At 30.3% G+C, this 26,265-nt stretch overlaps 1 protein-coding gene across 3 annotated transcripts; it reads left to right on the top strand.

Annotated features, from left to right (window-relative positions):
- Nucleotides 1–210: 210 nt before the first annotated feature.
- Nucleotides 211–26,192, top strand: LOC131844097 (protein timeless). Of its 3 annotated transcripts, none has more exons than XM_059192876.1 (17): nt 211–357; nt 11,876–11,979; nt 12,057–12,607; nt 14,076–14,229; nt 16,523–16,728; nt 17,137–17,438; nt 17,795–18,155; nt 19,222–19,413; nt 19,659–19,759; nt 20,430–20,628; nt 21,681–21,895; nt 22,608–23,092; nt 23,269–23,469; nt 23,699–23,873; nt 23,983–24,087; nt 24,732–24,947; nt 25,676–26,192. In XM_059192876.1, the coding sequence occupies exons 2-17, from the start codon at nt 11,883–11,885 to the stop codon at nt 25,860–25,862; spliced, it is 3,747 nt and encodes a 1,248-aa protein (XP_059048859.1). In that variant the 5' UTR covers nt 211–357; nt 11,876–11,882; the 3' UTR covers nt 25,863–26,192. The 3 variants fall into 3 exon arrangements, with proteins under 3 accessions (XP_059048859.1, XP_059048857.1, XP_059048858.1); XM_059192874.1 differs by having other exon boundaries at nt 16,478–16,728; XM_059192875.1 differs by having other exon boundaries at nt 211–361; nt 16,478–16,728.
- Nucleotides 26,193–26,265: the final 73 nt, after the last annotated feature.

Genomic DNA, 26,265 nt, shown 5'->3' with positions numbered 1-26,265 from the left:
AAATAAAAACATCGATATTTTTTAATACCAATTTAAGATTCGAATTATATCTAAATAAATAATATCGAGTAGAAAAATAATCCTGTGGTTAGCCAAACATTCGAATCAATTCGATTTATTGTGTGGTGAACATCGAATTGAATCGATATATCAATGTAAAATGAATATTCCGAATTGTCATTTTGCTTGTCTCTGTCAGTGCATGATTGCATTTGTCTTCTATTTGTTGTGTGTTGTCAGCCCGCTGCTTATCTCCAAAAATATAGTTATAATTGATACATGTATTAATTAACTATCAACATTAAGTAATGCAGCTTGGAGTTTTAAACTTGTGGAATCGAACAACTTTATGCACAAGTAGGTAATTTTATTGTTTATAATTTATATAGTAGTTTATTGTATCGTTATAGCATTAAAACATATATAAAAAAACATTATTAACTGCAATGACCGTATAGGCAAAGAATATATGAGTGGCGGGAAATATTAAATAGACGGCAAGGTTTTGCATTCAATTTTGCTGTTTCAAATTAGATTTTTTTAAAGCTAGCGATTTTGATTTTTTAATGAGAATAGTTTTGAGGGTACTCAATTTTAAGTTGTCTATATAGGATAGGTCAAAAACAATATAGGAATTCAAATTATTGTAATAGTATTCATAAAACGGAAAAAGAAGGCCTAGCTGTGGAAAATTTTACTTAAGAAAACATTGGAACTTTCTTCTATGTGATCCCATTTTGATTTTTTTTCTATTTCAAAGTGGGTGCTTCTGATGTGGTCCTATATAATAATAAATTGATCAAGATATTTGAAGCGGTTGTGGTCGGTTTTTTATAGCCTAAACACAGTGGTTTACATACCTATTGTTAAACTACTCGATCACGTAATCGGTTTAGTACCTACCTACGATAAGTTCAAAATTAATCTTTAAATTTCGCCTATGTTGTTTGTAAATTTACATGAGTATTCTATCTGACTTTTGTCTTAGTACCTATTTTTCTTACAACTAATTGTAAGAGCCTCTACATATTTCAGTTTCAGCCCGAATGTCCCGTGCCAACAACATTTTGGCGCATTAGTTGCTAACTAATAGTTGAGTGATAGGCGTCTTTAAACTTATGTAGGTTTTAAAAATAATAATAATAGTAATAATAATAATCTTTATTTGTCTCAAACAGAAACTTTTTACACAATACAACTATTGCCCATAGAATAATATAATTTAAAAACTAATTAATGAGACAAAACGGTCTATAACTCAGTGAGGGCAGTGAGTCCACCCTCTCTGCTATTTTGTTATAGCCTTTATCAGTAAAATACAATGTGAGATCGACGACGACGATAGCATATTAAGTTTTAAACTACAACTAACAAAGTAAAAATGAAAATTGACAATAACAAACTTATATAATCCAAACATTATTCAGGATTAGTTACAACATTAAATAAAATCTAAGAATTATTCAGGGTTATTTTATCATATATACCATCAGACGCAGACTTGCGTGTACACACATATATCGACATAACTTAGTTTTACAATACTAATTTCGTAGTAATTACAATACTACGAAACGAGGAATTGTTCTTGCAGCAACCATTTGCTACATTTGCGCCTAAATATTGGTAAGGATAAAATCAGTGATGAACGAACTGGCGGGGGCAAGTCGTTCCAAATTTTTGCTGCAGCATACTTAAAACAACCCCTTGTTCTTGTGAGCTTTATGAAAGGTTTAGAAAGCTGATGACATCTGTCTCTGAGGGAGTCTACTTTAGATTTATAAACATTAGTTTTTACATATAAATATGAAGGTAATTTTGTATTCCTTATGGAGTGCAAAAGACAAGCATACTTTAAAATACAAACATTGTGTGAATTTAATATATTATTTCTGATTAAATAAGGTGTAATATGATCTCTCCGCGGTATATTGTAACAAAATCTCATACAAGCATTCTGTACTCTTTGTTTTATTTTGGCAATTTTTGCAATCATACAAGGACTATAAACAATATCACAATAGTTTATTAGTGATAATACTAGACTATTGCATAATAATAGTCTTATGTCTCGTTTGAGAAACGTACGAAACTTATAAAGCATTTTTAATACCCCATAACATTCAGCTACTTTACTTCGGATATGCTGTTCAAATTTAAGATGCTCATCCATGAGGAGACCCAGATTACGTACATTATCTTGATATGGTATAATAATATTGCTAAGTTTAATTGTCGGTTTATATTTATTAATATTTTTAACTTGTTGTTTAGTTCCAAATGTAATAGTACTACTTTTATTGGGATTAAGTGTAAGACCATGTTTTACTGACCACTCTGTTATTGATGTCAGATCTATATTTAATTTGTTTACTGCAGTACTAACATCATGTTGACCTGGTAAAGTGTGAACATACAACTGACTATCATCTGCATATAAGTGTATTTGTGAGTGAGTTACTGCTTTAACAACACTAGCGGTGTATATGGAAAAAAGTATTGCTACTGAAAAAGGACACCTAAGCGTAAAATCGAAAAAAAATTTTACTACTATTTTTATTAATGACAGTTGTGTATTAATTATTTTATTGCGCATAAAATGAGTATGTGCACTGTAACATAGCTGTATTACTATTATTATGATATCAACAAAATGTAGTCAAAGTATAAAAAAAAAACTATTATCGCTAAATCACCAGAATGTAATTATTACTACTTTTCTATATAATAAAATGTATGGTCTACAACTGATCTTTTTCCGACCACTTGATTTCTCATCACTAAAATGCTATAATATATTCTGAATTATATTTTGTATTTAGCCGCCAACTAACGTTTAAATTCTTATATATAAAATTGTCGTGTTACAATGATGGTTATCATATTCCTCTGTAACGGCATGATTTTTAAAAAAATTATATTCATATTATGCAGGTCTGGGAATCGGCTACTATCTATTTTTCATACCTCTAAAGTGATAATGGTTGTCCACCCCAACATTTTATTTTTTACCCAAAACTTTTTTATAATGCATTAATAAATATATACAACCCTATGTTTTCATCCTTCTATCACCAACCCCTATTTAAGGAGGAAGGTATGAAAACTGGTGATAATTATTCTGCTAAAAAAAATAAGTTTTAGGTAAAACTACCGATTAGAAGAGCTCCAACTGGAATGTCTAAGGCATTCACCGTTCTCCCCGGACCTTGCTCCAACAGATTACCATTTCTTTTGAAGTTTGGATAATTTCTTATAAGAGAAAAAAAATCATGTCCAATGGGATGCGCTTTGGACTACCCAAAGCGCCTTCAAATATTTTGTTGATTCTCGTCTGAATGGTATTTTAGTAATGGGTTCAATGACCTTCCTATGAGATGGCAAAAGTGCATAAATAGCAATAGTATATACTTTGATTAAATAAATATATTATATTTTGAAAATATCGACTTTAGTTTACTGCCTTACAAAACGCCAATTTCATATCTTAGGACCTACTATATTAACACCTAAAACCCTACTTCAATGCATAAACTGTAATAAAAATAATATTTTGGTTGACTGAAAATTTGCTTTCTCACAAATTTTTTCGTTCAAATTCAACTGATATCGTCCGAGTTAAATTCATCAGCCCACTGATCGTAACGAACATATATTCGATTTTTTTTTCATGAAATTTCCGCTTGAAAACATATTGGTGGCATCATCCAATCAGGCAAAGGTCAGAAGAAAGTTGCGGTCCAATTTAGAAATGCCAACAGTCGTAATATTTTATTTTTTGGAAAATCAGACCTTATAGAGAACTATAATTGACACAATAATAAAACATAATTGACAGCTTCAATACCAAGATGCCATGTATACCGTATGGGTATCGTTAAAGACATATGTGCCGAATAGTCTCTGAAGAACTGGTAACAGGAATAGAGAACCCTGCTGATTCTAATAGTACCTACTCAGATTATAAAAGTGCGACCAAAATGATATGTAAAAAATATGTTTTGGTTTGTTTTGTTCCTGTGGCCATGAAATAACAGACCCTATATGCCCTAAATTCCTGGCGTGAGTGCCACCAGATATCTATTAAATTTATAATAAATGAATTATCTCAGAAAATCTAATAAATTATCTTAGAAGAAACATAACTTACTCCGAAGCTGCACTTAGATTTAGTTAGTATTGATGATTCCATATTCTTATCTATTTATACAATTTATTGCACCATATTGAAAAATATTAAATAAATTTGTTAAAAGATACCAAATTATATTTCTTAAACATATTGAATAAAAACCTCAATGATCCCCTATCAGACATAGCTATAGCTCTATCATTAGTTTTAGCCAACATATTAGGGGTTAAAGTAATAAATTGTACTGAAAAATGAAACTAGTTTTTTTCTAAGATGTGACATATTTATTTAATCTTAATATTTATCCTCATTATTTATATATTGCTGCCATTTAATCGGAAGTTTATTTATGCCTTTACGATAGATCTCTGGGAATCTAGATTCTACAAACTGTGTGAAAGCATAAGACTTTAGTACTGTCCTGGGAAGTATTTTTTTTATTACGTAGAAAATTGTCCAATCACGAAAAAAATGGTTGTCCTTCGGAGAAAGGTGTGGCGAGTATGAAGGATGACGTATGGTTTAAACTGCAGCTCTTATAGAGTTGCAAAGGTTTCTCGTGCAGTATGTGGTCTTGCGTTATCGTGGTGTAATAATGGTGGTGGTGGAGATCAATTCACGAGTCGGGGCTGTTTCACTGCCAGTTTCGCCATCATTGTTCAAAGTTCGGCACAGTAAACTTCTGCCGTCATTGCTTGACCACGCCTGAGAAAGCTATTATAGTAAATAATAGCATGAAGACACCACCAAAGAGTCACCTTTACTTTTTTTTGTAAGCTTTGCTTTAGGGCACTGTTGGAGCGTTTGACCTGGGGTCAGCCATTGCATTTTTGCTTACGGTTATCGTAAAGAATCCACTTTTTGTCAATGTCACAATTCGATCCAATATAAGGAATCAAATTTCATTTCTGTACCGATCGTACAATGCACAAGTTTCAACATCGCATTGCATTTTTTTCTCAATACCTATCAGTCAAATCATAAGGCATTAATTTTTTTTATCTTATTGATTTGTCAATATTGTAGGTAAGGTAACGTTAAACCATGCCACTAATTCCTGGGTAGTTTGACTCGGATCGGCTTCCACCATCTCCGTCAATTCAGCGTTATTCACCTGTATGGGTCTTCCCCATGGTTCAAGTCGAAGTTTCTCGTCCTAGACTTGAATTTTCGGAGTATCCATTTTTCACAGTCGGCAATTATCAATCAGCTTAGATAGCTGAATAAAAAAAAACATGATATTGAATGTTGCACATTTTTTAAAATAAGAATCTCATATGTATCCTGTGAAAACAGTTTCTCTCGAAAATATCACAGCGTCATGTCAATTCAAAGTAACTGTTACTATAGAGCAGTAATTTGTTACTTTAACCCTATTTTATTATTAAAACTCCTAATAGAAATCGACTTGAATGGATCCTTTAGAATAAGTTGATAGTTTGAGTATTTTTTTACTAACTTTCAGTAGGTATAGCTTTCAGTAACAATGAAAACTTTATAGGCGCCTTTCTGTATATATCCTCTGGCTATGATAACGTCAATCTCGCCATACTCAGACAGAAAATTATTCAGCTGAACATTCCATGAGTTTAGTAATATCATAAGTAATTTATACATGGACTGCTCCATTTATGTACATACTCCTCGGAGGTGTAGAAAGGACTGGCACAAGGATCCATCCTCAGTCCTATTCTATAGAATCTGAATACAGCTAATCTGGAAACCTCTGTAAAATGTTTATATTGCATAGTTGCTATATCTGAAAACGAAAATAAGACAGAAGATAAACTTCTGCACTAAATTATTTAAAAAACTTGGCTCGATAATGTACTGTCTCTATCCATACATCACATGGATCTGATGTAGTTGTTTTCTCTAAGAAAGTAAACATATTAGTATCTTAATCATATCCACATGCATGACATTAACACTAGATTTAAAGACAAATTTGCTGTTCTTAAGTATCGTTTAGAAAAAGTCAATAAGTCGGTCTTATATGCTGTTTAAAAGCATACGACACATATGAATATATTTTGTAATGAAACTATGGCGTTTCATTTAAATTGAAGTAAAAATTTTCTCTAATGTGATAAAACTTTATTTAGTAGTGAACGCTTTTTCGTGCGCGTAATATTTGTAAATGATAATCAAAATTAGGTGATAATCATTTCTTTTTTCTTTCTTTAGGGGGTATTATTATCAGGGATCTTGTTAGTCCAAGATTCTAGTGCCTGTTATTGATTGCCGATGAATGATATGTCTACAGACACAGACTGCTAGCCATAATGGCAATCAAAGGATATAAAGACTTTAATTATATTCTGGTGGCTGATTTTTATGTAGATATATGTTACAAAATATCGTTAAAATCAGTCTACAACATTAGCTGTCGTAGGTATATGTTACAAAATATCGTTAAAATCAGTCTACAGTATTAGCTGCCTTTACACATATGCTCTTGAGTGTGTATGTAAAATTATCAATCACATCTCGTGGATTTATTGGGCTTAATCTAACAGAGGCTTTGAAACACTCAAAAAGAAAAATAGGGGGTGCCACAGGTATTAGAAACTTAATTTGTGATGGACGTGAGCTGTGTTTATATAGGCTTATACGTTTTATGGTGTGTAGGTTCATACGGTTAACATTTCCCATCACAAGGGAGGGACAGGGGTCTATTCGCTAACCTTAAATAACGCTTATTTTATATATCGCAAAGCTTCTTCAATTACATATTAATTTTTAACTGACTATCCTATTCTCACTAATAATTTTTGTTTTCAGTCAATAAAATAATTATTTAATTTGTGGTTAATAATTTTGTCTAAACCAAAATTTTTGGAATAAAGCCATACTATATTAAAAATCCTAACTTGCTTTATTAAAAAAAAACTATTTTAATTCATATAGTATTTAAACATACATACATTACATATAGTAATTAAAATTATGTATTAATTATTAATAAATATGTTGCACATCTCTGAATATTATAGATAGAATCGTCATTGAATGTACCTTGATTTTACGGTTTGCATATTTGGTAGTTTGTATTTACACAAAATCATAAACATAACTTTTGTTTCGTTCTCTCTTTGTATATAGCGGATCTTGTACCTATAAGTCATAGTTTCCATGTCTAAATTACAATTTTACATGTTATTTAGCATTTATTGTAGATTCAAGTTAATGGTATAAAGAAAATAAGTTTTTTTTAATAATTTGTTCAAAATAAGACCTCCTATTTGTCCAGAAATCACTCATTATTGACCGATTTATTTTTACACAGCATACAACACGTAATTAATTCAAAACTATTTATTTCAACAGAAAGGAAACTAATCAATTTTCTTGTACATTAAAATTTACATGTGTAGTTACATAAATGTAGGTAGCTAGCAGTTGTTGGCCCTAGGACATGAGTCAATTTGTAGATAAATGTCAGTATTATATAATTGATTTTGTGAAGGAGGATGTACTCGTGTATTGGTACAATGTAGTACCCGTTAGTTATAGTTTATGGGGCCGTCTATATTGACTTGCAATGACAATGACATGGTGTGGCACGCGGACGAGTTGAACGTAGCTCTGTGCGTACCGTAGGTGAAACACAACACAGCGCTATTATGACGAGCGCTGCACGTGCACTGTACACGCGACTAGCTATCAAGCGCGACCTACTATTGGCTCAAGACAACGTTATTTACAGTCACGTGGAGCGGTTATTTTCCCGAATAAGTACTAAAATATCGTCTATTTGTACGAAAATACCTGCTTTTCTAAAGTTTTAAAGGAGTATAATGTGTTTTAGATGATATAACTCTAAAACTTTTGTTCAAGTTCTTGATGAAATTAAGTACAGTCGATGATGTACGGTCTTTGTTCTATCATTACATGATAAATGTACTTAGACAATTTTAGTAAACTGCAGTATAGAACGTATGTATAAACTGACAGATATATGTTGTTCTTTTTTAACATATGTGCAGTGAATGACTGAATGGACATCTTTAAATGTAAGTATATACTATATAAGTACGTATGTTAAAACATATTATTGGGGTAATTAAACACGAAGCTCTTTTTAAATAATTTAATAACTACATTAGTCACTATAAATCAAAAGTAAAATAGTGTTATAAATAATATACTATAGATATAAATAAATAAAAATATAAGAAAATAATTAAAAGGAAAATAAAGGCAAAATGAACCAACGTCTTTGTGATAGCTTAAGGCCTTAAAGGCCCTTAAGGCCTTTAATTTTCTACGAACGCCATCTGTTGGCATGGTACTACTCTGTTGTCTAGTACTATAATAGTAATTTAGAGATTTTGCCTATAAGAAGCTGTTAACCGAGAGTCGTGGGAGCTGTTGCCCCCGGACTTGATGCCCGGGAAACGTGGTACGTGATGTTGAAAAATAGTATAGACCTATATAATAATCTATCTGTAGATCATTATTTTTAACATCACTATTTGTACGTCATCTAGGACTCAATAGTCAATACGTTATTTAACAATGACTTTTGAAAAGACTGTCGTTTATAAACAAGAAGCGTAATTATATGTTACCAAAATACTTCAGCGGCCTTTATTCAATCAATCTTAATGAAGCGTTTCTTTGCTTATGATACGACTGTCTGTCTTTTTGGTATAGCTATGTAGTGCAATCGGGAGATCTCTATCTCGCAAAATCGCCGGTCATGTTCAGAAATCAGTGCCGAAATATAACTTGGGCGAGATTTCGCGAGATTGATCAAATTAAATCGATATCTAAAAACTTACTCGTTATGCACTCTTCATACGTTCATTTTACAGTTTGTTTGTAATAGGTTAGTAATGCTAAGTACCAAGCAGTGTAGAGTCTGAGAATATATTTTCATGATAATGATTGGTACAAAGCAACCTCACAGTAATTCGAAAGACGTGCGGTGTACCTGGTCTCTGCTATACCAAATTAAATGTGCCTATGTCAAGTATTGCATCTACCATGGTTAATAATGTCTCTCAACTATTCTATTGAATAACAGTTGTGACGTGACAAATGAAATCTTCTGTTTATATGTATGTGTGTTTTATTTCTATACAAACGTATTCCCCTCTTTTATCCATGGATAATTGTTCTCCTCTAGAGTATAGATATACATATTAAGATTGAATTGAATACAAAAATGCGACCATCAACTAATACAGTTTTTTTTATAAATTTCATTATTAATTATCTCTGCAATTTTCGCTTCGCTATTTTACATTTTCGAAAGTTAACACAATTAATACTGTTACAAGAATTGGTAATATATGGTCGGATAACTTTAGCGTTACTATGTTCGTTTAGTCAGTGATGACATGATATTTTTTATAGATAAAATGGTTGTTTACACTTTCTGTAAATTCTATTGGAACGGAGTATACCTACATTAATTATACCTACTTAATTACAAATTGTAAGTATGGTTGAAAAGTCATAATAAGTACAGATGACAGATGAGGTAATATATGAAATGAAATATAATAGAAGAAAAACTTACAAATGACTTACAAAATACTTTTCGAATAGTACATTAATTGTCTTGACAACTATCTATTGTTTATTATTTATATTTGAACATTTGCGATTATCTACTCTAGATATAATCTATAATTAGGATTTGTACCGAATATGAGTACGACGTTTACCAAAGTACTGCTGTGACAGTAATTATGGTACGGCAGTAATAATTTATTAATAAGACGGATAAATTTTGAAAAATCATTTAATATCGTACATTTATAAGGAACCTCTCTGCAAAATATAATTTTAAATTAACTTCTGGAAACATAGGCTATTTTATAATTAAATATTTAATTTAAAAACAATGTCGGAAAGTTGTGTTTTTACTTTATAAACTCGTGGTAGCCACTAATAACTGAAACCGTTAAAATTTTTACTTTCCCGATATATTTAGCGCATGACAACTTTTAATAGCTTGTTACGTTAATTTAGAAACAAATGTAATAAAATTAGATTTTTATATCACGGTAGTAACCGGTGGTTCAAAAAAAAACATGTGTATATCGACAAACGTTCCACATTATTTACCATCACTGCAGGTATTTTATGAGGTAGGTAGTGGCATTTGAGTAACTTATTCTTATACCTACATAGTAATGTAGGTATAAGAATAAGTTAAAAGTGTGAGAATATTTACAATAAAAGTACTCTTTTAAAAGAGTACTTTTATTATAAATATTCTCACACTCTTCTCATCTCATGCATATATAGGTACACACTTATTGCAATACACTACAACAACAATACAATACTTAGTATTATATTATACGTTTCAGAAACTTTCTGTGCTTTTCGTTTAGATCTCCACATTGTACTTTTTGTTTTCATTAGATATGCTTCTCTGTACACATACGCGGGTGGTCTGAAAAGTTTCCGACCTCAACTCAAATATCTTTTTACTGTTAAGTAGTAACCAAAGTTTCGGCTATTTTGGACGCGCAGTTTTTAGTTGACAGTAGTATGAGTGAGTCGCTGTGAGTGTTTTAGAATATGGAATAAAAATACTATGGATCTGTTATTACAAATCCGGTCCATCCGCCTTAGTCACCAAATCTATTCCTAAGCTACTTATTTTTGTTCCCACATCTAAAAACTACGCTCGGAGAACTGTAATTGTAAACAATTATTTTGCAGATAAAAATGCCGAGTACTCTTTGGGGGTGTTAGAGAGGTGGGACCATCGAAGAAGTGTGTAGAGTTACAAGGAGACTATGTAGAAAATTAATTGTAAATGTTAAGAAAAAAGTTGTATCATTAATATATCGGTAACATTGTCACCACTCACATATACATGGAATATTATGATATTTGAATATTCCACTTAAGAGCGATTTGGTCTATTTGAGTGATTAGTACTCCGACTTAAACCGAAAGATCATGAATTAAAATCTGGCCGTCATCATTAAAAAAAACTGCAATACCATTAAACTGTATTTATTATTCAGCTATAAGCGTTTAATTGCAATATTTAAAAAATATTCGCTTAGATATATATTTTTTATAATGACTTCAAATTATATATTATAGTTTGCAATTTGCAAGTAAATAAAAACTCTATATTGAGAGATCGTCAAATAATTCGAAGCCTTTTGAGCAATCTTGAATGGCGAGTTCGTAAAAGCAAATGCACTGTAATCGTAACGTTATTATTCTATTATTGTTGTTGTTTTATTCTTCGTGGCTTAGCTGTTCTCGATCCTGACGGACAATAAAAACTGAGTTAATTCTCCATTGACAAACCTGAGGTACTGGAGACATCAATGGTTTCATCTTCCACATTGTATTTAAATTCAAACGAAATGGGGGAAATCTTTTACTATAAAATTGTTAAATGTTATATATATAATGCTACCAAATTTAATGCATTTGATTCTATGTACATAATTTCAAGCTCATTATTTTTTTTGTACATAAAATATTCTTAGTAAATTATTCCCTTTCCTGTAAATAGGTTTGTAAAAATAGCTGTTGTCGCTACAGTCACTATATATGTATATTATAATGATAAGGAAATTTCTTGTTTTAATAGCATTAAAATATTTAGTACAAAAGTTCTTCACTGCGTGTAAATAGGTATTTATTTAAGTATTAAGGCTTTCATTGATCCCTACTGTACGTACGTACGTACTGTACTAGTATGGTCATTTTGTTACAAAAGTGCATTTCGTTAACAGTCATTTTTAATTTTAGATAAAATATGGAATGGGTACTACGGAGTCCCCAAATTCACAGCACATTCAGCAACCTCGGCTTTGTACACGGAGATGGATATCACATAAATGAAAACTGCAATGGTAAGGAAATCCTTTATTATGAACTGGTCTAATATTATTATTTGGTGTTGTTATCTAATTTATGATTTTATTAACAGCTGCTTTGGAAACAATTCTACGCAACATTTTGACAGAAGATAAATATTTACGAACGTACCGTAGAAGTATTAGTTTTGGGGAAAATATAAAGAAAGATCTGATTCCGCTCTTAATACATGCCAAGGAAGATAAAACCATAGAGTACATCATTAAAATATTGGTTAATTTAACAATTCCGGTTGAGTGTTTACTTTCCATTGAAGCTCTCATCCAAAATGACTTTGGACGTCATACGATGTTTGAGATTAATAATTTACTTTTATCTACAAAATCGGCTTTTACAGACAATAGGACGACAAGAGTTGTAATAGAATTTATAAAAAAAAATGTAGATATTGATCAGAAGACAAAGTTGTCGGCAGAGCAGTGTTCTAACATAAGTAACTGTCTTCTGTTGCTGAGAAACGTCTTGCATATACCAGAGGAAACCAGTAATCAGAGCCCAAGTTACAATGGCTCTAATCATACAGTACAAAATCAGATTTTATGGAATTTATTTAGTCAAAGCATTGATAAAATTCTTATAAAGTTGATGACTTTGCCTGATGCGGTAAGATATTTTTTAATTACGTGTCCTCATTTAACGTTAGGAACTAAACTAAACATCACAAACAACGTAGTGAGTACTAATTTATAATTATCCTTATTTTTATTATTTTATGTATATTACAAATATTTAAACATTTAAGCTGTTAAATGTTAAATTTAAGGTAAAAAGGAGAACCTTTATGAAAGGACTGTACATCTGTTACAGCGCAATCTTGGGGATATTTCAGTAACTACTAAAGATGTATCTATATTGAAAGGCATAGTTTCAGTTTAGTGCTTTCTTCTTCTTTCTTCTTTCTTTTATTTTTATATAATAGTTTTTGAAATTTCCAAATAGCTAAATGAAATTATTGCTTTTTTTTAATACCATGTAGTTTTCAACATATAGAAAAATCCGTTTAGTTTTACACTTTTGACTTTGTCCAAACTCCTCTGCGTGGGTTCTTTTGTCGGACCTATTTCATTCACAACAGCTTATTTTGTAAAATGTGTTTCTGTTGAAGTGTGAGAACCAATTAAGGCCGTACAATTACAGGCATGCCGAAACGCATTAATAGATTATATCAGTATTGTATTTGAAAAATCATCAAAAACTGTACAAATTGAATTCCAAACAAAAATTTTCTACAACAAATCTTGTAACATTTACCAGCAACTAGCGTACACATAATATGTAGATAAATAAATGTTTACTTAGAAAAACGCCCAGATCGCTAGACATATGAACTTAATTTTTGTGGTGTTCGGGGATCGTGCTCGCGACTATCGGTCAATAATTATAATATAAAGTATATAATAATCTAATTATTTATTTGTACTCGTCGTATACCTCCGAGTTCTATTCACATATTATCGTCATTTTTAATATAATATTTTATATATTATAGAATACTGGATGACTTTTTTCGCCGTGAGGAGAAAATGTGGCATAATAGGTGGGTACAGGAAGGCGAAACGATGGATTAAAAAAAATATGCTCCATTTATTTTTGTTGGAAAGTTATTTCAATATTGAAATAGTTCTTTGAGTTTTTGTGAGAGCTTTTGTGAGACAATTTTTAACTTTAGACCATAATATGTATCCCATATGATATTATACCTGTATGTTTGTGTATTTTAAATTGTTCTGTTATATATATTCCTCGTATTTTTAATAATTACATATCGTTACCTACAGCGACCATAGTTTTTTTATGAACAAAATCACAATATATACATCTCTAAACTTTACTGGCGGTATAAAAAATACTTGTTATATATATTTCCAGAGAAAATTCAAATAGGTTAGTATTCATTGTAATATCACTTCGGCTCCCTACAGATTCTACTTATGCTTATATATTAACTTTAACTTTCACCGAATTGCAAAAAATGTCATCCGGTATAATAATCTAGCAAAAATTATTCACTTAAGCCCAGGCCTGTTTTTTAAGAGTCGAGATGTGTGTTTTGTATTTTCTTCCTTTACAGACTCATTGGGGGGTTACAATGGTTCAGTTAATAGCACTGCTGTACAAAGACCAGCATGTCGTCACATTACATAAATTGTTGAATTTATGGTTAGAAACATCTTTATCAGATAGTTCGGAAGATAATGAGAGTAACACGTCTCCACCAGACCGAGGTAACATTCATTATTATTTACAACATTGTAGTTTTGTACACACCCATAAACAGATATTTAGTTCTAAATATACATGAGAATCTAATAACATACAATATCTAGGTTAATCTCATATAGGTACTGTAGTAACTATAATCACAATACGTATTATTGATTTTCAATTGCTGAAGTGTTTATTTTTACTTTTGCTATTTATGATTACTGATGGTTGCGTACCTAGCAAACAAAACAAGTTATTTTTAGGAAAGTAGTAACTACTTCGACTACTAACTCGAAATTCGAACTCGAACTACTAATCTACTAATCGATTTTATAAGAACACTTATATCAAGGAAGAAATAATATTTTATTTAAATTATTAACCGGGTCTTAACACGAAAGTTTAAAAGAAATAATATTTATCTACACTCAATAATATTTATGGCATGGTACGCCTTTTTTATGGTATGCTTCTTATTCTGCAGAAGTGTATTTATCTACAGATTAGAAGCATATAGTATGAAATGTGTATGTGTGTGAAGTTTTGCTTATTTTATCACAGATTTTCAGCATTTGAATGAAATCTCTATTTTTTTCATAATTATTCAATAACAGACAGAACTCAACATCAGAACCTATGGCTGTTACGCTTGCATTCCTTGTTTCACGGTACATTCATTGTAATAGATTAGCGGTTCATCTTATTGTTAACTTCACTTGGATAATAGTCAAGGACTATGATTGACTTTTAGGATATTCAATGTTAAATTGAATTAAAATGTTGAGCTATACGGTAATTGATAGAATAAACGAAGGAAAATATGATTTCAAATTAATAGAAAATAAGTAAATAATAGCTAATTAAAATTAAGTAGTAATTTACAAATAAAATAAATAATAGTAATCGTATGGAGTGTCCATCGACTCATAAGTTTAGGAAACACAGAACTATTACACATTACAAAGTCATCATACCTGTTTTTATTTCAACACAATTTGAAATATGTACCAAAATACTGATACGTAATAATAACAAATTTTAGGCCGCCGTTATTTATAATAATTACAGACTCGTCCTGTATTTTCTTTATCTTATCCTATATTCCTTAGTTAGTTTATTGGTGATTTTCATATATAAATCTTCAATCATGTACTTAAATTATAGGTATAAAATGCACATGTAATTTAAGAATTAATCAAAAGTCTAAGCACAAAATGTTACATTTCCAATTAAAAAAAAACCGGTCAAATTAGAGTCGTACTCGCATACTGAGGATTCCGAATAAATAATCTAAATACATAAATTTCTTTATGTGATTAGTTATATGAGTTTATTCTTTTTGTGATTATTGGCCCAACAATAGGTCTATAAAGATATCAAATTTAAAATTGATAGTATACAGACTAACGGACACTACAACTCGTACCATAAGGCCGCAGTTTTGGCTATTTGGTGTTTTCTCGAAAAGGAAAAAGGATTACGTTAATTCTTAATAAAAAAATTGGCCACGTTCAGTATAAAATCAGAATCGTAAATATTATCCACAAAATTTTACTGCTTTAATATCATAAGCAATAAAAGTACTTATTTAGATATGACTTAATTTAATAACGTAAATTATTCATTGTTATTATAGTAATCAAATTAAATATATGTGTAGTTTACTATAATACTAATAATGGTTACCACATAAAGGATTTTTTATTTCAGTAACTCTAACAATATCTTTTTAATTTATACTCTATCTGCTAGTCTGACGTATGAGTAATACTACTATTATAAATTTTAATCAAAATCTGGAATAACAATAGGTAAAGCAATTCGTATTTACTGGGCTTAGTCCATCATTTTGATAAAGCTTTAGGTATTTAAGCTAAAAATTAAAAATTCTATATTTTTTGACTGATAACAGTAAAAAAATATTGAACTTTTAATTTTTGTGCAATATTGTTACTTGCTTCTCAGTGTTCTCATTTTTTAATACTATGATTTAACTAACTAATTACCTACTTAGCAAGAAATCATCCTAAACCCTCTATAAACAAAAATTTCATAGAAATGGTCAGTGAAATCATAATTATCGTAATAGTTCTATAGCATATATAATAAATGTTATTTAGTTAGTTCTATATATATATATATATATTTAGTTAGTTCTATATATCAGTTTTGCAATATTTGCTCGGAAACCTCAGCGCCTGAAACCGACTTGCAATTTACCGGTTTTTTATGATTTTATTCGTTTATTTTTAATATTGGTACTTGTAGGTAGTGATGATTCATCCCCAATGTTAACATCGGATCCGACTTCAGACTCTTCAGACACGGGAGGAAGCGGCAAATGTAATGATGAACCCAATTCCGTCAATAATGAATGGGACTCGCCCTCCATGAAAAATACGACTGAGAATGGTAATCAGTCTTACCAAAAGCCGCCCGCTGCTGAAAAGAAAACTAAAGCCGAAAGCAAGGGAGAATCTATTGCAACCCAATCTGAAAACTCTCAGGAACAGGATAATGTAATACATATACTTATTGATAGATATATAATTATGTAATATACATTATTATTATGTACACAGCTGTAAATTTTTAACTTGTACAATATAATATTTTTTCCGTATATAGGTATTTTACATTTTCTTCTATATTTAATGTATCACAGTATATATTTAATCGGCTTTATGTTATTATATTGTATTATCTAATTTACGTGCAACGTAAAATATAGATATAACTATAAACAATGTTAAATATAAAATTAAGGATATAAAATCAATAGTGGACCCAGGACACCTCGTCACTAAAAGCAGTGCTACCTTATTAGGTCGTTTATTCACATTTGTCGAGTCGTTAAGTAGGAGTTTGGTTAAAAATAGATGTAGAACTTTATACATGTTAAAGTAATATATACACTATGATTACAGAATAAAGCAAAATCTTGTAATGAAAAAAATAATAAGGAACTTTCCAAAAAAAATGACCAGAAAGAGTCGTCTAATAGTGAAAAAAAGACAGTAATATCAGAAAACTCAGACTGTGGTTACGGAACTCAAATCGAAAATCAAGGTTCGATTTCTACGTCTAGCAATGAGGACGAACCAGCTAAGAAGCCCGTACACCAGAAACCTCATAATACCAAACAGAGGAGCAACAATAAAACACGTACCAGTACAAACTTGCAAGATAGGAAACGGAAGAAACTCGTAAAAAGAGGAAAGGCAAATATGTGAGTTATTTTTTTAATATTCAGAAATAATTAAGTAAATAATAGGAAGATAATTGAATTTGGACAAATGAATGACTCTGGCGTAATTATAAAGATTATTCAGAAATCAGAAAATAACTAAATTGTATTTAGGGACCATTCAATTTTTTTATTAATTATTACTATTTAAATGCTTACGAATTCGGGTAATCATTATTAATGCACTATTATAAGCATATCTGTATATGAATTAAAATAAATTTTGATCAAATACCTCTAACCGTTAAAGCGTGATTGTGTAAAAACATTGAAATATTTTTACAAACTTTAACAATATTAGAAATATGTCTAGGGCATAAAATACTTTCTTTTTTCAGTATCAATGTTCAAGGATTATCACACAAGACGCCTACAGACGATGACATTTCTAACATAATGAAAGAGTTTACAGTAGACTTCCTTTTGAAAGGATATAATTCACTGGTACAGACACTTCACAGCCAGATCATTACAAATATGCAACTGGAAATTGACACTTCTCACTTCTTTTGGCTCGTCACATATTTCTTGAAGTTTGCTACGCAAATAGAATTAGATTTGGAACATATATCTTCAGTGCTTTCCTATGACATCGTATCGTATTTGACCGCGGAAGGAGTAAATTTATGTGAGCAGTTTGAGTTGTCTATAAAATTAGATGGCAACAATTTGAAACCAAGCATTAGAAGATTACATCTTGTAAGTTTTTCATACGTTACTACTTGTTTATTGGGACGTTATTTTTATTAATACAGGCGTTATTTTTATATACGGGACCTTATTTTTATTAATACAGGCAGTGTAATTACTATAAATTCATTATTAATTTATTAAAAAATATTTTTAAGAAGATGACCATATCTATTATTGTAAATATATACTTTCTGATACAGATAATAGATAGCTGAAAAATGATTAAATGTTTACAGCAATTATTCGAATTAAATGTTATTATGTTATTGTAATTTAATCAAAAAAATCTTTTTACTTTTCATTTATTCTTATTTTTCAATTTTTCTAACGAATATAATTTATATTTTGACTTAATGAAGTTTAATTTAACTAAGAAATTAGATAACTAATAACTTATGTCTGGTCTCTATATAGTTTTCATTACAAATTTAATTAAAATTTGTCAAATGTACTCAACACATCTATCCAGTAAAGAAAAAGATATGCTTATTATATTACGACTACAACTATTTGGTCTCAACTTTACTATGATAAATATTGCCATTTCATAAATCCTACTAAGGGTATAGTAGATTTGTTAAGTTAATTAATTTTATATTTGCTCTCTCATACAAATTAAACATACATTTATCTTTTTCTATTAATTGAAGAAAATATCTTTTGATGACGATGCCTGGACATAACTTATTGAATGGCAATTCAAACAGTTCAAGCTAAAAACAGAAAATATGTATTTTAATAATTAGACTTTTGACTTTTATGAACAAAAGTATGAGTGTCATTTTTCACTTCTTATGCCATGAATTTGTATTAATTGTACTTTGTAAGTAACTGGAATAGCAAACAAGATTACGGCCTACCTAATGGAAATTGGAAACCATCTCCTATTTACATAAACAAACAAGGGCATCATATTATAAAAATGCTATCTGTTAGTGTTTTTATTGTAATTGACTGAATTGAATTGACTGATGAATTGATTACATTTACATAATCGCAGTTATAGGTCTAATGGAAAAGTATGTATAAATTTTCGCCTAGGATTATCATCTTATTTATCTCATTACGAAAGGTGGTCACTGCTATCCGAGAATTTGTTCAAGCCATAGAGGTATATAAAAAAATTGCTCACATGTGTAAAGAGGATCAGGATGCATTGCTGAAATTACAAATAAAAATGTGCGAAACTGAAGATCTACGATGTTTGTTGGTTTTGCTTTTACGCCATTATGATCCCAAGTACCATACTAAGCAATATTTACAGGTATTTATAACAAGAGGTATTTTTATATATTAAACAGAGCTTCAAGGTGGAGGGGTCTTAAACTCATGTAATAATAAGTTTAGTGACAGTACACCCTCAAAATAGTTGCTTTATTTAAAATATTACAGACGAACAATGATGCTCACATTTTGTTTATCTATATAATATATAAATATCAATATATTACTACTTATTAAATTAATTTGAGTTACGAGATATTTATCTATTAAAATTTATGTTTTTAGGATCTCATAGTGACGAATCACATATTATTGTTGTTTTTGGATAGTGTGATGAAGCTACCAGACTACAGTGGATCTACTTATATGCTGGATCATATAAAACAGTGTGTATAAATTATGTTATTTATAAAAAGTATGATATTGTATCTATTACCGAAATGGGAATAATTTAGATTCTATTATTTTCTTTGTTATTATTATATTTTATTATATATTATAGTAATATTATTTTATGATATAATATAGTTATTGCTGAGAATAACAGTTTATACTGTGTGTGATGAGGTGTTGCTACATAATATATTGTTTATTGTAGTACCTATCTAGGTAGTGAGTATACCGGTGAAATAATTGTACTATTTATTGTGCATTAGTAAGTTTATTTGTTAGCGGGCTAAATGGCTTATAAGTAACGCGTTCATTCGACGCAGAGTCGGGACGTAAACTGATTTTACATTGGACTTAAATCTATGTATGTTAGTGGAGACGCAAACCAATATAAGGGTCTGAAGTGTTGACCGAAATATTACAAGTGTAGGCACATTTTAAAAGACACGCTAGTCTGTGATTTTGAATTGTTCTTTAAATATACCATTCTGATATTACATATTTATTATTATAATTGATTTTTTTACTTTTTTTTGTTACACGTTAAGTTGAAATGAAGATAGAGTAAGATTGACTATACAGAATAAATAATGATGTAAGTTAATGTCAACTTAACAATAACTTTGTGAACTTATATTTCCGTCATTGGTGATTTTATTGTGACAGGTTTGCGACACCCGAAATAATGTATCAGTATGGACTTCTGTTAGAGGACTACGCCGGTAACGGAGAGTTTGTTAACGACTGCATTTTTACTTTGATGCATCATGTTGGTGGGGAATTGGATTGTTTGATTACATTGTTCCAACCGAAAATTCTGAAGACGTTCACTTCTATTTGGAAATCGGAATTCGAAATCTGTGATGTAAATATTTATTTCAATTACCTATTTTCACTCTAACACAAAAATGATTTTAAGATCCCTTTTCTCTTGATCTTGTACACTGAGAAGAGCTAATAAGTAAATAATCACACCGGCATGTGATATTAAAATCTTATTTTTCTAGTTATTTATCTACCACAAATACGAAGAAAATAATTATAAATTTTTTTTGGAAGAACAATATTAGAAGGAAAACTTTATTAAAAATTAAATACGACGTGTATTTTATTTTTGACTAGCTACCCACTCCGGTTTCGCATGGGTGTACATGAATTATACATATAAACAATTCATTTGAATCACTCTATCAATTAAAAAAAAAACCGCTTCAAAATCCGTTGTGTAGTTTTAAAGATTTAAGCATACATAGGGACGGACAGACAGCGACAGCGACTTTGTTTTATACTATAAAAAAATGAGAAATATGAGATGTAAATTAAAAAATATAATAATTTTTACACGTTATTTATCATACAGAATGTCACCATTTATTTCCGCGGAAATAAATGGTCATTTATATAGAAATAATCTTTATTCAAATAAACTCATTACAAGCACTTTTGAATAGTCATATTTTGATTCTACCACTCATTCGGAATGCAGATTCATCACAAGAAGAATAAGCAAGAAACTCGTGTGTTACTCTTTTTAATATATGTTTTTTTTTACATAAATAATTACAGTATAACAAGTAAGAGACATGCGAATCAACATAGAAATCGCTACGCGCTCATTATTAGTGTAATCAGATAATATTGTCAGTGCTATGGATTTAAAGTTTTTATATAAAAACATTATTATCGTTAACGAATTCTTCAATTTTATAGTAAGCTTTTTTTTGTAAAGGAACTGTTTTATTTGACTGATTATATTATATTTATATTGTGTAAGGTTTATGCTGCCGTATATTTAAAAATATAGGTGTCTGTACCGTAAATAGGGGACTTTAGAAATACATCAAATAATATAATTGCAACAGTTTAATTAATTGTAATGAGTGTTATTCCATATGTTGAGTCGTTTGATGTTTTCAGGATTGGTCTGACCTCATTGAATATGTAATAAATACATTCATTAAGAAACCACATACGTTGCAAAGTACTACTAACTTTAGACTAGACACAGAAAATTTTGATGGCGACAGTTTCTTTGTAAAACCGCTTACACCTTCCAAAACGACGAAGCAGATGTCTGATGTAGATTCCAGAAAAAGATCTGATGATATATCCGGCAGCACATCTAGAGAGAGGTAATATGTACACAATAACAATACATTGAATGAATACAATTAATTGTCGAATGTTAATTGAACATTTGCTTCCTATCATCTCTTCTAATACCACATAGGTAACCAAAAAATTCGATATCATATTAGGTAAATTCATACAGTTAGTATATGTCGGGGCTATAGTTATCCCAATAGATATGTTGGGGTTAGTAGTAGCAGTAGGTAGTCACAAACTACTGACGATTCTTCTTTATGTGTTTGGCTAATTCCATAGGATCTTTGAAAAAAAATGTGGTATTTTCCTAAAAATCCTCTTCCTTGTCTCCCTTTGTAATATTTCGTGTTTTGTTTTCCGAAATCCCTCCCTCTTTCGAGTCTACTTAAGCAATGGATGTTTCCTTATGATCATAAGAGTGTTGTATGTCGGTGAAAGCTGTAGCTCGTATAGTATACAGATAACAGATGGCTGTCAATCAGTATTTATATTATTTATAGTTTCTTAGGGGCCTAGTTGCAGATAAAAGTCAAACACAATTCAATAATGAAACAAATTTTATACTAAATTGAATTGTCTGTTTAGTCGTTATATAATTACTTTTTGCATAAATAAATATTGCACTTGTGCCCAATTATACCAATATTTTGTTTTAATTGGAGGTTTTAATTTTTATTTAAAACCGGTTTCATAGTTCATAATGTAAATGTAACTCAAAGTTCATGTTACATTTTTTAGCTACAGATGGACAGAAGACGAATTGTCATCATTGAGTTGGAATTACATGCAGTGCAGTGCCTTGCCGGACGTTATCGGAGAGATCATAAAATTATATAAAGAGGACGATGCAATAAAGCCTAGAGAGTCGGTCATAAAAGAGTTATATAAACAAAACCTGATAAGCAAAGATGAGCGTGACAATTTCTTAAAAGGAGAAACTAATAGAGGAGCTAATCTTATCCAAGCACATAAGGAAATGAGAGACGATGAAATAGGTAAACTTTGCGATCAACTATCGCAAGACGGTAAATCTAAATTCTTAGATTGGGTACAGAAAGTACTTTTGGATACATGTTTCGCAAAAATATATGTCGAGAAAAAAGGAAAATTGCAACAAAACGAAATGCTTGGTAACAAATCAGATAAATTATTGAACTTTGAATTGTTCAAAAAGAAATCGGATGACTTACCTGTTATGTCACCAGTGTCATATCATTCGCTATGTAAGTAGTATTGTATATTTGCCATACAGTTTTGTCGGTTGCGCCATGTTAGAGCGAGAGGAGCATATTTTTATTTTCACATAACCACATGCAATAGGTCTGGATTTAATACAAATTGTAAATATGACAAACACAAACAGAAATGTTTATAGAAATAAGTTCATTCTTTGTTTTAGTGTTCAATCAATCTGTGCCACTCGTTCCGTGGAATTGTGAACAGTCGTCCATTTGTAAGGACTTGAAGTTTTTGCAATTGCTTCATAAGCTAGGTTTCCACATGCCCGTCGATTCTGGAAAAGTATTTATCAGAATACCACACTTTTGGACTGCAGATTTTCTGTATGACGTTGCTGCTAAAATTTCGCCGATCGATAACAGTATGTTGTTTATTAATTTTAAATGTTTCGTTTTACCGTTTTACTTTTTTCCAAATTAAACATTGCATGCCTTTTAAATCAAACGTCGATTTTAATAAGTTGCTCCTTTATACCCAAATTACAGTAACTCTGAATTGATAAAATATGAATTTTATAAAAAATGCATCAGTGGCAATTAACTACTTAATACAACATTTGAGTTCTGACTGTACTTATTTCCTTATTCCAGGTAAACTAAATTTCTCATTGAATGATATAATGGAAAGCAGCAGCATTGAAACAGCACAGCAGAACAGTTTTATATCGGATGCTACTAAAGATGTTGTCATGGTAAAAACACCTGAGAACTTCTTTCAAATACACAAACAGAAACATCTAGCTACTATGGTTAATTTCACTCCCATGTAAGATTTTAGTTTTCTTTTAGTCTTTAATAATGATAATAATTTTTTATACCACTTTAGATAGCATTTTGTTATTATCGTGATATAATAATATATATTTTTTTTATAGGCCTGGTTCTTCATTTAATGTTGAGAATGAAGATGTTAACAAACATAATTGGTTGGAAGTTATACAAAAGTCTCAGGATTACAAAATTACTTTAAATTTAGAAAGGTATGAAACTCTTACGTATTTATCTTTATATTTGACTTATAACATTCATTCATAATTTTATAGATATATATAGCTGAGTCTTGTTGGTTGTGCTCTTACTACAATCATTCGAACTTTTTCCTTCATCTGCTTGATATAAGTCTTGGTATTCCCCTTCGTCTCTTTACTTTTATAGTAACAATAAAGATAACTAGAGATTTGTCAAAAAAAGTTTTATACTACGTATAAATTGCAAATTCCAGTCGTGGTTGTTAAAGTAACATAAAAGCGTAAGCTAATACGAATATGGGATATTGAGATGTACTTACGTCTTGTTATTATATCATATTTTCGTACGAAAGCATGTTTCCTCATTTATTAAAATAAAAAATTTTGATATATTAATCTCAGATTTCTTATTAAATTAGCTATTTGGGAGTAAAAGCCCTGTCAAAATCGGTTCAGCAGATTCAGAGCAAAAAGAGATAGTCATAATTTTTACATTAATTTTATTATGTGTAGGTACCGTATATACTTTCATATGCATGTAGTGAAAAGCTATTAATTTAATATTACAAACAGACAATAAAATTTTACTTATTTGTATTTGTAGACTATTATTAATAGTCTACAAATACCTATAATATTTTGTATTATTATTTCAGAAATACTATAGAGAAAGAAGACATGCACTTCGATGCAGTGATGCAATTGCCGACGAAGGATATAAGTTCCACGTCGCCATTGCAGCTCATCAGTACTCCGGTGATTTCAGATATTGTGTCGCCTTCACATCTGGTTATGCCCACTGTTATGAGCGTTAAACAAGAGAGTTCTAACTTCAACTTACATTTAGCAGATTCTGAATACTACAATAACAGGTAATAGAACTACTTATTTATTTCAGCCAACAGTTGCAAACATTTTTACCCAGACCAATACAGTCATACTCATGAGAGTATGAATGTTTGTATTGATCTGCACGTTTCCTATGTATATTATGTATGTATTTACATTTCTACACCCCTAACACACGTTAGTTAGTGTTTCCTATGAAATAATGGGAATATATATAAAATAAAAAACATGATTGAGTTTAGTGATTTGACGATTTCTTTTGTCTATGAAGATTGTATGTTGATGTCCCCTGTGATCGTATCAGTAAAAAATGAGGATGAAACACAACACTCAGTCCATAGTGGGCGACTGATCAGAATTTTTGAATTTATTATAATGGAATGGTACACCCGCTAGCGCTAACGCTATAACCTGACGGGCCACAAGTGAAGCACGATAAGGAAAGTAACAGACACCGAAACTGTGTTTAATATACAGATATCGGCGAAATCAGTTTGAATCTTAATTGTGAAGGATCATATCCATACCGTAGATTAGACCTACATAATACATAATATTTATATGTAGAAGAAATCACTTAAAGCCTGAAACATTATCAATGTTTATGTATCAGTGTGGTCGTAACTTTTATTTATCTAGGGTGACAAATCTGCTTGATAACAGGGCATTGGAAAAGGGGTCAATATATAAATGACTATTACTGCTCTTGTTCCCATAGTTGTGAATAATTTAGTTAATTATCTTGTTGCAGTGTGTGTGAAACCGCGTCCGTTGCATCCGATTTAACTCGCATGTATGTATCCGATGAAGACGAAAAACCAGAACTTCTACGTCCAGTAATCAATGTGAATCCGTTATTGGACGACCGATTTTCTAGTGATTCTGATAATGCCAGTGCTGAGAAACGGCCTCGGGTACAGTTTTCTCCGATATTTTAGGATTAATTGTGATTGCGAAATATTTTTTTCATTGTATTAGTTATGTAGAATTCCACCACTTTATTAGTAGTAGCTACACTTTATTATATCGGTAGTTGTTTCAAATTAGGTACTGTAAAATTTATTTTCGTTTTGGTTTATTATATTTTTTTGGTATCTAGAAGTATAAACTGATCTAACTAAACTATTTTTAAATGTTAGAATATTTGTAGTCTTTCTTTTATGTAATTTAATATTACAACTTTTATTTTGTATCTCATTTCAAGATTTTGTTTTATAGAAACGCCACAAAAATATATTTCGATGTGTATCTGTATTAGAATTACAGACTAGGTCTAATATTATATAATTACTTTTTCATTTAAGTTTATGATATTATGTAATAAGTAAATAGATTTTGTAA

Source organism: Achroia grisella, unplaced genomic scaffold (assembly GCF_030625045.1).
Source record: "Achroia grisella isolate CSIRO2021 unplaced genomic scaffold, CSIRO_AGI_Agris_v1 utg3972, whole genome shotgun sequence".
Classification (NCBI taxonomy): Eukaryota; Metazoa; Arthropoda; class Insecta; order Lepidoptera; family Pyralidae; genus Achroia; species Achroia grisella.
Note: the sequence above shows the minus strand (reverse complement) of the source record. Positions and strands in the feature narration are given on the sequence as shown.

What these genes read in the sequence shown, in the direction of transcription:
- LOC131844097 (XM_059192874.1), top strand. Translation starts at nt 11,883, where the DNA reads ATGGAATGGGTACTACGGAGTCCCCAAATTCACAGCACATTCAGCAAC. An exon ending in CACGTCTCCACCAGACCGAG is followed by an intron (nt 14,230 to 16,477) that starts GTAACATTCATT and finishes TGGTACTTGTAG; the next exon opens with GTAGTGATGATTCATCCCCA. An exon ending in AGTGTCATATCATTCGCTAT is followed by an intron (nt 23,093 to 23,268) that starts GTAAGTAGTATT and finishes TCTTTGTTTTAG; the next exon opens with TGTTCAATCAATCTGTGCCA.